At 38.9% G+C, this 13305-nt stretch overlaps 1 protein-coding gene across 1 annotated transcript; it reads left to right on the top strand.

The window, feature by feature from the left end:
* The first annotated feature begins 400 nt into the window (after positions 1-400).
* Positions 401-5504, top strand: LOC101157900 (CD48 antigen-like). Its single transcript, XM_011490497.4, has 8 exons — positions 401-700; positions 2269-2418; positions 2704-2829; positions 2917-3077; positions 3209-3296; positions 3390-3473; positions 3821-3877; positions 4022-5504. The coding sequence occupies exons 1-8, from the start codon at positions 631-633 to the stop codon at positions 4033-4035; spliced, it is 750 nt and encodes a 249-aa protein (XP_011488799.1). The 5' UTR covers positions 401-630; the 3' UTR covers positions 4036-5504.
* The last annotated feature ends 7801 nt before the right edge of the window (positions 5505-13305 follow it).

Genomic DNA, 13305 nt, shown 5'->3' with positions numbered 1-13305 from the left:
CTATTAATGAAGCCCCTGCAGCATTAAAAAAAAATCATGGTACATAACTGTCAAATCTTATGCCTTCCTCCTTCGTGGACTCATTTCTCCGATTCTGGCAGTTGAAACCCGAACTGGCATTTTGTCAAATAATGTGTTGACTTGCAAGCACTGCAGCAGTAACCTGACCTCACCAAGATGGCGGTGCTCTCCTCCCATGAGGAACCACGTGATGTCTCCTCTAGCGATATAACTCATTGGGTTTTTATAAAAGATTCGGTTTTGGTCTAAAAAACAGCTCAAACTGGTTCCTGTTTCATGTTTTGACTCGTTTTATTTTACATATTAATAAAAAACGTAAAATAGAATTACTGAACTCATGGTGTAAAAACGTAAGAATGAACACAATGGTACTTTGTTTTGGTCAGTGGGCTGTCAGTTTTTTTTAACTGCGTGATAACCGAGTGTGGTTTCAGTTTGCTCCCTGACTTTTTAAACGAGGAAGAAGCTTTTAGCGAAGCTGTTTCTGTTCGGCTTCGTCCTTTTAATGATTATTTGATAAGAAATTTGGAGTTTTGATCATTTTTTCCCCCGGTTATTCTGTAATTCCATATTTGTTCTTGTGCTACTTTATTTTTTCTTGAAAGAAAAATGGCGTCGACGCCCTTCTTCTTCTTGAGCATTTTGTTTTTAGCCTGGTTTACCACAGATGCTCTCTCGGGTAAGTTCTAATTTAGTCTTTACGAATGTTCTAGAATAGGACTCTGCATTAACCAAAATAAGTCTGTATTTTAAATTAGAACTCACATCTAACATGAATTCCTTTAGCCAGTTGTTGTTCACTGATGATGATGATGATGATGATGATGATGATGATGATGATGATGATGATGATGATGATGTGGCCCCGTGGTGAAGCGTTTCGGCACATTCCCCAAACTGTATTGATACTGTGTTCATCAGTACTGACTCCTGCTGGACCGAAAACATCACTTCAGGTAACCAAGTTAAGGAACTCCACTGATAAACTACACAATTGTTGTCCTTGTAGTTCCTCTGTCCCACCCATGTCTCGCTCTGTAAGGCATTGAGGAGGTGCTTTAAGCTTGACAGTTCTGCTGAACAAATGGGACATTTAATGTGTAAAATACAAAATAATTAATTTTAAATAAGAGTCGGTTTAAAATGGAATTGTATTCTGATACATCAAGTGGAACGGGTGTCAAAAAGCCAAAAACACTCTTAAAACTATGAAATAATTCCACAAACCTCATTAAAACACCACATTTAACACCTTCAAGAAACACTCAACAAAACTAAACATCAAAACACAGGTGGTATAAAGTAACGGGATCAGGAGAATCAACCATACACAGCTGTTGCTGTTATTTTCCCCCTACTGGACTAACTTAGCATTCGGATCCGGTCATAAAAAAAAAAAGATACTTTAGACTTTAGAATAAAATGAGTAGAGTATTGAGTATTTCTTCAGAGGACTGGCCTGGTGGTTGGGGATCGTACAAAGTTTTGGAGCCTGCTGCACATTTTATTCAAGGATTTCTTCTAAAGCAGCGTTGGAAACTTACTGAAAGAGGAAAATTCAAGAGTTTTACCCAAAAGTTCTCACACCGACACAGTGGCTGTATTGGTCATGTGACTTTTCCTGGAGTGATACGATACCGACACGGTTACACTTTGAGCTCGGCGCCTGAGCCGACGTGTCTGTGTTGCCATACCAATCATTGTTGTTCATCTTTGGGCACATCTGGGCGATGACCTTAGAGATTAAAAACTACTGTTTCAAGTGTACTTTTACTCTGAAAGTTTGAATGGAAACAATAAAAAAATTAAAAGTTTTTTATTTCTTGTTCAGGAAAACGCGTGCGTAAAATATCTTTGTATGTTAGTTGACTGATAAAAACAAGAAAATGTAAAAATTGAGACGAAACTGAAAAAAATCCAGTGTTCTGTTGTCAATATTTAGAAATGAGTTCCATCAACAGCTAGCAAAGTTCTGCTAAATGTCATCAATGTAACATTAAAGTGGTTGGTAATACATTTACTCTTTGTTATTTGATCTTTGCAGCAAAAATGGAAACATTCTTAAGCTTTTGTGTCCCAATTTAAGTGCTGCTTTTATCTTGAATTATGATCCTATTTTAATCCAAAAATCACTTTCTTTGATGTAAATGTAATATGATATAAAATCTTCTTACTTTGAATAATACTGATCTGCATATTATTATAATGTCATTGACATTGTCATTGTCATTAACTTTTGCTTTACAGTGAAGGTAATTGAGGTGTTAAAGGGTTCCAGCATTGTCCTCAGTCCAGGTGAAGCAGAAACGTCCATCATCAGCATAACATGGAAACATGGAGATGATTTGGCTGCAGACTGGTTTGGAGGGGATACAACTTTCTATCGCATCTATAAGGGTTAGAACTTAGAAGTTTTCCAATAATAAACAAATACGATGATACTGTGGTGTTGAAACCTTGTTGTCTGACAAATTACACTAACTTTCACATTAACCTTCTGTTGTTTTTCTTGTCTTGTGACGGAAAGAATCAGTTTCTTTTGTGTGATTGTGATTGTTGGACTAACTTTAACTCAAGAAATCAAAACTAAAAAAAAAAAATGATAAGAAAAAAGAAACTGATCATAAGTGAACAAATTCTGTTTGGTAAACATTTCATCATAAATATCTGTCATTCTTCCAGATCGCTGCAGTTTAAATACTAAAACAGGTGAACTGACCATCAATAATGTGAGACCAGAGCACGGCGGCGAGTACACGCCAGATATTAATGGAAAAACCCGATCTACTGTGAAACTACGAGTTTTCTGTAAGTTATAGTTAGTTTTCTATAACTTTGCTTTGAGTTGATTAATTTGATTCATTATAACAAGTTTTGTATTTGTTCTCTTCTCAGCTCCAGTCCCCAAACCCAACATTATTCATGACTGTAATCCTGAGGAAACCAAATGTACCCTTCTCTGTACGTTTGTCAGAACTGATGATCTGGGAGATGTGGAGGTTTTCTGGATTCTTGATGACAGACGTGAAAATGGCACAGAGCTACAGATCACTAAGGTACACAGAAAACATTTAAAACATATTACTACAAACCTTAATTATTGAAAGAATTGGGAAAAAACACAATTTAGTCCTTAACCTCTAGTGAAGATTCAGACTTCTGACACTGTTTGAACTTTTGTCTTCAGGACACAAAGGAGAAGAGGTTCTACTGCAGCCTGAAAAATCCTGTCAGCTCTGAGAACAGCACAGAACTGAAGAACCCTCTCTTTTCTGGTGAGTCATCATGTCTGTAGAAACCCACAGAATCACAAGAACCACTAAAACCCACAACAAGTCATTTCTGAATCTGTGATCTGTTATTTGTAGGAGGAACAAGTCTTTACTATCTACTGATGTTTCTTGTTATTCCTCTGATTGGGGTTGGACTGTTCTTGATTTTCCACCACGAAAGTAAGAAAAATATGTTATCTTTGTTCAGTTCAAAAATCCAATCTTTGTTCATAATCTGAGCATGTTGAATGTTTTTCTTGTGTGGAATGAATTCAGTCTCTAAAGTCCTCAGTCTGGTGGTTTTGTTTGGTTCTCTGATGAACATGTTTCACATCGTGCTGCTTTCAATGACCCTCTCTTTCAGTAAATTTGAATTCAAGTCAACCGATCCATGTAAAAAAATGAAAAGGTGTCCAAAACACGTCTAATGAAACCTGAATGGTTACAGATGAAACACAAACCTGATCCATGTGTTCTGAACTCAACGTGTAGATGTTAAGTTAGCTCTGTTTTGGTCTTTCAAACAGAGCGTCCCACGGTTGAGAGGACTTTGAAACAAAGATTTTTAAGATGGCTGTTTAAAGGTGAGATCATGAATCTTCTACAGAAACATGAGTGTAAACTAGCAACAGTCTGTGTTTGAATGACAGACACTGAACATTAAGCAGAAAACCTTCATGAGTTCAGATTTGTTTGATTGCTGATCTTCTGTCTTTGTTTTTTTTCAGATGACGACCTGTAGGAGTCAAACTCTGCCGATATGTTGTTTGTCCTGTGGGTGTCGCTGTTGTGTGATTGGACATGTTAAAAACAGGCTGGAATCAAGTCAGAGGTGTTGTTCTGAAGGAGCAACTGGTTTTTCAGCCGTTACCACAAAGTAAAATAAAGTCTTAATGAGTTATGAATCATCAGTACAGAATGAAGAAATAAATATTGGCTTTGATTTGCAAAAAAAAAACCAGAACCAAGAATCTTTAGTTATGAAGAAACTCGTTTAATCCGTTGAAGGCCATTCCAGACCATCAGGCCAACACCACCAGCATAGGAGCTCAAACATTGGACTGAGCTACAACAGCAGCTGACAAATGTTTAATTTATTGGATCAATGTCATCATCTGCAGGTTTAGCAGGAGGCTTTTGAAGTGAATTCTTAAAAAAAAGTTCAGTTCTGTCTGTGGAGAGAGATGTTCATGTGGAAGATCACGCTCACCTCAACACATTTGTAAACTTTGTGTGTTTACCGTGATGTCACCATTGAGTGGGCCGTGGTGAGAAGGAGGACTCTTTATGACGAACAATACGGTAGAGTTCCAAGACGAGTTCTCAGTTTCGAAAAGTGAAATACAAGTTCTGACGAGTAGCAAGGGGCGGGAACACATAACAGCAGTTTTTAAGTGGCTGCATTGACTCCCTGAGTGTTTCAGATTAATGTTAAAGTTCTCTTAATGGTTTATTAATGTTTTATGGTCTTGGGCCCTTAGTCGTTCCTAAAGTGAGAACCAAAACACACGGTGAGGCCTCTTTACACCATTACAGTCCTCGCCCGTGGAACAGCCTGCCAGAAAACCTCAGTGCCGTAGAGACTGTAGAGGTTTTCAAGAAGACTTTTTAATTGATTAATTATTTTATTCTATATCTATTTATTAATTTATTTTCTCTATTTAATACTTTTTTAACTTGTATACAGACTACTATTTTAATTTACTACCCTTTTTACTGGTATATTTGTGATCTTTAAGGTGAGGTTTAATCAGTTCCAATGCTTTTATTGTCATGTTTTATTTATAATTAATTGTTATATTCTGGTGTTTCATCTCAGGGATCCATTAATCTGGCGCACTACCGGCCGCCGCCTTTTTTGCTGCGGTGTTTGTTCTCATTAGGCCGTCTGGGGTCCCACTCTGTGGTCTAAAAGCCATGGAGTGGGCCCCGGGGTGCTCTGTCTTGAGCGGGCGCCGTGACAATGACCCCTGTGGTCGGGCTGGGCCTTGGAATTAATGGATCCCCATTACATAGTTTCGGCACAGCCGAGCCAGACGGTTTCTTTAAGATACAGTTCTTAACGTTTTTGTTCAGGGTTCTATTCCCCCGAACTGGGTGGGTGGAGGGAGGAATCTGGTGAGGGAGGGGTGCCAACTATGTATGATTGTCCTGTGGTTTCTGCTTTCATTAATTAATAATTAAATAGTTCTTTGCATCCCCACCAGGAAATCGTTTGCTCCTTTTTCTGCAGAAGTCTTTGAGTATCATTCATCTGCTTCCACCATCCTCAGAAACATTTGGCATCCACCCCTAAAATGTCCTGCAGGTTCTTCACCAGAATGTTCTTTGGCGTTTGCCACCGCTCAGAGTTTGAATACTAAATCAGTTGAGCGTTTCTTGGCCATCGTTACACTGGTTACAACACAAATGCCTAAAATTTATTGCAGTGTTCATGTCAGCCACAGTCGTGGAAGCTAATGTGTCTAGACCAACAATCAACTCAGCATGTGACATGTAGAGCTGTATCTAACCAAAATAAATACTGTCTTCAAGACATCAACAATAAAAGAACTTTACTTACTCGTATATGGGTACTGTATATTAAATCTTCAGTTTGGTATCACTCCATACTAGTTCAGATCTTCATTTTGGCTAAATCCAGTGGTAGAGCAGTAGTCCTGGGGGGTATTCCAAAAAGCAGGTTATGCTAGTAACCACGGTAAGTTTGAGGCTAAGGAAGCAGATAACCTCAGCTTTTGGTTCCAGAAAGGGAGGTATGTTTTAGGGTTTGATGAGATCATGAGTTTAGCAGGAGGCTTTTAAAGTGAATTCTTAAAAACTCGCTGAGTTCTGTCTGTGGTGACAGACGTTCATGTGGAAGATCACGCTCACCTCAACACATTTGTAAACTTTGAGAACCTCAGGGCCGCAGAGACTGTAGAGGTTTTCAAGAAGACTTTCTAATTGATTAATTATTTTATTCTTTATCTATTTATTAATTTATTTTCTTTAATACTTTTTTTTAGCTTATATTAAAGACTATTATTTTAATTTACTACTATTTTTACTAGTATATTCGTGACCTTTAAGGTTATGTTTAATAAATTCCAATGCTTTTATTGATATGTTTTATTTATAATTATTAGCTAGCTTTATTATTATTAACTATGTATTGTATGAGTTACACAGCAACAATTATGAACATAAATCTGGTGATACTATTTTTTCTCTATATAAACAGAAAATGCAATAATAATTAAAGCCGCAAGCGGCGTTTTATGGCCCGCAGACGCAACCCGCCTTCCACGCCCAACTCTACGCACCACCGCCCTCACCGCCCTCACCGCCCACTTTTGATAATGGCTAGTCAAAACTGTATATGCTAATTATGCTAACTATGCTAGCTATTCTTGTGTGGCTAAAAGTGCTAGCATTGCGATCAGCATCATCAACTGACTCAGAAAAACATATTACCTAAAATGCTTGTTATGCTAACTATGCTAGCTATGCTAATGTGGCTAAAAGTGCTAGCATAGCGATCAGCATCATCAACTGACTCAGAAAAACACGTTACCTAAAATGCTAATTATGCTAACTATGTTAGCTATGCTAATGTGGCTAAAAGTGCTAGCATAGCGTGCAGCATCATCAACTGACTCAGAAAAACACATTCCTCCATTGGTGAGAGCTATACGTCATATGACAGTAAAAAAACCCCACTTTTTTCAAAATGGCGGCTTTTCTGTTGATTTTATCTCCATAGCAACCATTTTATGTTTTGGTCCCCTCGGGGGGACGAACAGATTGACGTCAGTTTCGGACAAATCGGTAAAAGTAAACTTTTTGTCGTCCTTAGCAACAGTGGTTTTATTCTAACCACGCCCACATTCCTTATCTGTCCATATCCAGTGTTTTTCAATGTATGCAGTTTCAGGCATTATTGCATGCATTCAAATTTCACAGTAGTCCTTTGAAAAACATAGGACTTATTTCAGTGCGCCACGTGCACGCCGTTTAAATTCTACAACTTCTAATTCCAACATTTTTTTCCACAGAAGCTTGCCATTGATTCCCAAAAAGTTTCGAGACGATTCCAACGACAAGTTTACGATTGAATCCAGCGGTAAAGGTGTTTTTTATAGAAAATTCAAGATGGCGGCCTTTTCCCGTTGTCAAAGGTCGACGAAACTCCAGAGGTAGTTGTGGACTCGCTCTAGCAACATGTGAGTGAAAATTCGTGAAAATCCCTGGAAAAAAAGTTCATTATTTCATATTGTGTAAAAACGCGAAAATGGGGAAATTGCAGATTTTGGGACAAAATGGCCGCCAAACCGTAGGTCGTGTCACCATCCCGTAATGATTTCAAAACTTCCTTTGGATATCGCGAGCAAGGGTAGATTGGTTTCGTTTGGCGATTCTCAAAAAAAAAGTTCTGAATTTTTTCGTTTTGCCGAGTCAGCACATTTTTTTGCGACGGTTTTTTGCTTACCACGCCCACATCCCTTTATCGATCTTGTCGTGCGTGACATCGTTTTGTTCAGCGCGGGCCAGGGAATTGCATATTTCCTCTTCACGACATTCCGATGAAAAATGTGCGAGCTAGCCAAGATGGCAACGGTTGTGAGCCCGCCACGCGCACGCCGTTCAAAATCTATAACTTTTAATTCCAACATTTTGTCCAGAGTAGCTGGCCGTTGATGCCCGAAAAGTTACGAGACGATTGATGAAAATTCCAACGACGAGTTTTCGTTTGTATCTGGTGATTTATCCCAGGTGTGTGCACGTTTTGGTGACTTTTGGGGCATGCGGCGGGGGTCACATTCTCGCTGAAAGGCGGCGAAGTCGTCGTTCCAACTGCGAAAACAATATGGTCCTTGCAGTCAGTGACTGCTGCTGCGGGCCATAATCATGTGATGATCTGAAGGTGATTATAATTTTATTGATCGACTTGTCATTAATTTTTGTTCTACAGTGAAGGTACTTGACGGGTCAAAGGGCTCCAGCCTTGTCCTCAGTCCAGGTGATACAGAAACGTCCATCATCAGCATAACATGGAAACATGGAGCTGATTTGGCTGCAGACTGGTTTGGAGGGAATCCAACTTTCTACAGCAGCTTTTATGGTGAGAACTTAGATTTCCAATAATAAATATTTACAATGAGACGTTGGTGTCCTATGATCTCTCATTCAATCTACTTCATATTAAATGCAAAGTTGCTGTTGTACCCTGAAAAATGACCCCAGCATTCACACTAGGGATGGCCTGTTGGACACGGACGTTCCGGCGCTTGTTTCACCTTCATGAAACCGAGTTGTTCGGCTCAATGTTTGGCGCATGTGTCAACTGGAGCAGTTCACGTGGTTGATGATGTATGAAGCACCAAATCCATTGTTTGGTCGAACCACAGTTCAGATGTCACACGTGCTTGAACAGTAGGGCGCGCTATTCTCTAGAAATAGAAATGAATCCCAAACGTTTCCTGTTTCTGTTGTTCTGTTGTTTTCCTTGTTTTTATAATCAAGGTCAGTTCATTGCACTTTACCATGGTTCCTGGTAAAAAACGCACTGTGGCTCAGGATCGTTTCAACTCAGTTCCTCCTAATAAAACAATACTCAATGAACGATATTCATAAAGAAAATACTTCTATAAATCTCTAATGGCAAAAGGCTGCTGTAACAGTGGAGAGAGCTCAGTTGTAACGTCAATGCCATCTGGATCCAGAGGTTCTGGGTTCAACACCAGTACTTACCTTTAATTTTTTTGCGTTGCGTTTATTTCCTTCATGTGATGAGTATTTTGCTGTGTCAAGCACTTCTCACAGAAAATATCACACGTTGTGTTGTTTTATGTTTTTGTTATTTTCATTAACAACATTGTTTTGTTTTATGTGGTTTCATTATCATTTCCATATTGAAGTGTTACAAGGAGCTTAGTTGACGCACATGTTGATATACGTCCAGTCCACCACCAGATGTCGCTGTTCTGTGTGGTTTCAAAGCCATGAATGTTTGGTTCATTATTCCGGCACAATTACACGAACCCCGTAGGAGAGCTTCATGGGGCTTCTATTCCGATCCCTAATTCACGCTAACCTTCTGTGATGAAGAGGCTAAAGCGTTTGGATCCATAAGCAATAGATTTTAATGGCAGCAAGAACAGAGAATGTGAATCAGTCAGAACAGGAAGAAGTCCTAAAACACAGGAAGTCAGACTGAAAACAAGAAGAAGACTTCACACCAGAAAAGGTGCGGTGTCTGCTCAAGTATAGTTTGCGATGATTATATGATGAAGAGCAGCTGTTGAGACTTTGGAACGGCAGCAGAGGCTGATGGGAATTGTAGTGAGTATACAGCTCAGGGAAAGTTCAAAACTTCGGAGATGGCTCCCTCTGGTGGTGAGAGGGAGAGACTGACGTCTGATTTCTGACACCTTCATGTGATTCTGTAGTTTTTCTTGTCTTGTGACGGAAAGAATCAGTTTCTTTTGTCTGAAATGTGATTGTTGGACTGACTTTGAAAAAGTGATCATAAGTGAACAAATTTTGTTTGGTAAACATTTCTACATAAATATCTGTCATTCTTCCAGGTCACGGCAGCTTAAATACTGAAACGGGGGAACTGACCATCAATGATGTGAGACCAGAGCACGGCGGCGATTACACGCCAGAGATTAAGTTTGTTTTTGTTTAACTTTGCTTTGCTTTGATTCATTTTATTCATTATAAGTTTTGTATTTGTTCTCTTTTCAGCTCCAGTCCCTAAACCCAGAATTACTCATGACTGTAAACCAGAGAAAACCAAATGTACCCTCACCTGTAGCTTTGACAGAACTGATGATCTGGGAGATGTGGAGGTTTTCTGGATTCTAGATGACAGACGTGAAAACGGCACAGAGCTACAGATCACTAAGGTACAGAAAACACAAATTTTCTTCATAGAAAGTTTTGGTTTCTGTCCACAACGATGAAACTTTTTGAACTTTTGTCTTTAGGAGACAAAGGAAGAGACGTTTATCTGCAGCCTGAATAATCCTGTCAGCTCTGAGAACAGCACAGGACTGCAGAACCCTCTCTTTTCTTCATTCAAATTTATTTATTTCCAACCCGTAAATTGTACATTGCATTGATAAACTGCAATGTTCTCGCTTTCTCCGTTTCAAATGAAAATAGAACATGTGAGGGAGCAGGCATTGATGGCATAAATGGTATGACATCATTTTAGTGACACTTCACATATTCTGTCCATATAGATCAAGTAGTGTAAAAACATCCAGTTGTGTTTGGTTTAAGGTTTTGGTTTAAGCCATTTTCTGGTTATTGCTTTCTAACTAGCTGCTAGGAGAACGTAGAGCAGTTTCTTACTTTTGTTGTCCAGGCCATATAGCTCTATTTTATCCAAAAATAGACTTGTAACCCTTGTGCTATCCTAGATGACCCCACCCTTCCATTGACGTGTTCTCCCTACCATGACAAAGGTGGATAAAGGTGGAAAGATTTCATGTAATCCATTGACACCAGTGAAGATCACAAATCATTGAAGAAAAAAGGTTCAGAGCACTGTCTAGTGGGTCTAGATGACCCAACTCCCAATGGTAAAGTGCCTAGGATAGCACAAGGGTTACATGACAAGGGGAGGACAACAGAAAATACATTTTGCAGATGTTCATGAATGTCAGACCAGTATTTCTTGACAACCACACAGTCCCAAAATACAGAACAGAACGTACTCGTTCAAATGAATGAGAGGTCTGTCCAAACCTTTGGTCTGTACTGCATATGGATGTGATTGTCTCCATTGTTACATTTACTACCTGTTCCTAGGTATTTTTTCTGAGAGGGTGTAGTAAAAAAAACCTCACGATGCTCTTCCAACAGAATTCACGCATTGTTTCCAACATACATGTTCCCAGTCATCTGTAATAGTGAGCCGTCCTTCTCGCTCCCATTTTTCCTTTACATGGTACGTGTTCTCCCCCTTATGCGTAAAGATAATATTGTATCATTTTGAAGTTCTTTTTGTGGGGCATATTGTTTTTATTTAAGTTTGAAATGTTTGAAGTAACCTCGGGTCAACTGCGGGTATTTTAAATTTTTGATTGAAATAGTGCCTGACCTGTAAAAATCTGAAGAAATCTTCAGGATTTAACCCGTGTTTTTATTTTAGGGTATCAAATGTTTGAAACAGTCCCTTGTGCACAAATGAGTTGGAATCATTTTTAAATCTATAATTTAAATCGATATTCATTCTTGTTGGGGGTAAACATCTCAGAATTTTTGAGTCCACTAAGTTTAATTTTTCAACTATGTCATTTAAGGTTTTAATCATCAGACTTAATAAGGGATCTTCCTGAAAATAATACCCTCCCTGTAACTTGCTGTCAGTTAATAAAGTTTCTAATTTTATTCTTTCAGAACCCCTCCAAATGTACCTTGATAACATTTTATCCCATTCTACAAATTATTTTGGGGGTTTAATAATCTGAGCAAGTTGAATGTTTTTCTTGTGTGGAATGAATTCAGGGTCTCTAAAGTCCTCAGTCTGGTGGTTTTGTTTGGTTCGCTGTTGTGAGCACAGAGTTCTGATGAACATGTTTCACATCGTGCTGCTTTCAATGACCCTCTCCTTCAGTAAATTTGAATTCAAGTCAACCAATAAATGTAAAAAAAGGAGAAAGTGTCAAAAACACGTCTACTGCAGATGAAACACAGACCTGATCCACGTGTTTTCTCAACGTGTAGACGTCAAGTTAACTCTGTTTTGGTTATTTTAAACACAACGTTTTATGGTTGGGAGGATTTTAAAACAGATATTTTACATGGCTGTTTAAAGGTGAGATTGTTTTGTTGTTTACTGAACACGAACTACGTCTTGTGAATGGTGAGTTCGTATTTATTAAAACTTTCAAAATTAGTCATATATTTTACCCTTTAAAAAAAAAACAAAGTTAAAAAAAGATCTGGACATAAACTGCCCATTTTGTCGTTCCTCACCAGAAACTGTATCTCATCTTTTTTGGTTTTGCTCTTTCACTCAAATGTTTTGGAGATTTTACTGGGTTTAAACCAGGGGTCTCAAACTCGCGGCCCGTGGGCCATTTGCGGCCCCCAAGATTATATTTTGCGGCCCTCGCCTTAATGTGAAAGTTTTATGTTAATGCGGCCCGCCTGTCTGTATGAATGACACCTTTTCAATTTTGTGCGCGGAGCTGACAAACCAACCAATCACAGTGGAGTATATGACTCTTGGGGGCGGGACATTGACCGGGCTTGAAAGCAGGAGAACATTTAAGACAGGAAACCTGACCGCCCAACGCAATAGTATATTGTGGGAACGGAATAGTATTTTGTGCGAACGAGATATTAATCTGAGGGAACGAGATATTAATCTGAGGGAACAAGATATTAATCTGAGGGAACAAGATATTAATCTGAGCGAACAATATATATTTTAATATCTTAATGTCAGGACAAGGGCTCCGTACGCTCCCGCAGGAGATGGGTCACTACGGAGAATAAATGTCCCACACCTACATGCTTGACAGCTAAAGGGGCTTTGGCATTAAACACGTGCGAGCGACAACACGATGTAGTCTTAGACAAACTGAAAATACGTGGGGAAAATTCAACGATAGACATGAGATGAACCAGCGCCATGCCTGGGGGTGGGGGTGGGGGGTTGTTAAGGCGAAGCTGCAGCGAGACTGAATAAGAACAGAAAGTTGGAGTATCCTTAACATTCAATTTAGTTTTAATATGCCTCTCCCCCTCAGTATAAACTGTGTTATTATATCTTTAATATTTATTTTAATGTTTTGTAATGTTTGTAGCCTTTTTTAATCAATAGGTATTTTAAATTATTTTAATTGATCACTCAACTACAATAACCATCAGGACACATTTCCCATAATGCATTGTTTTGTAGTCAATTGGCGGTTTGCAGGCAGTGCAGTACTAAGTTTCCCACCCTTTCTGGTGATATTTTTGTGATGATTGACAGGTCTTGTTGGAGCAAGAACATACGTCACACACC

This window comes from Oryzias latipes, chromosome 2 (genome assembly GCF_053564925.1).
Source record: "Oryzias latipes strain Hd-rR chromosome 2, Olatipes_Hd-rR_3.1".
NCBI classification, from domain to species: Eukaryota; Metazoa; Chordata; class Actinopteri; order Beloniformes; family Adrianichthyidae; genus Oryzias; species Oryzias latipes.
The sequence above is the reverse complement of the archived record's forward strand: the minus strand, read 5'-3'. Positions and strand labels throughout refer to the sequence as shown.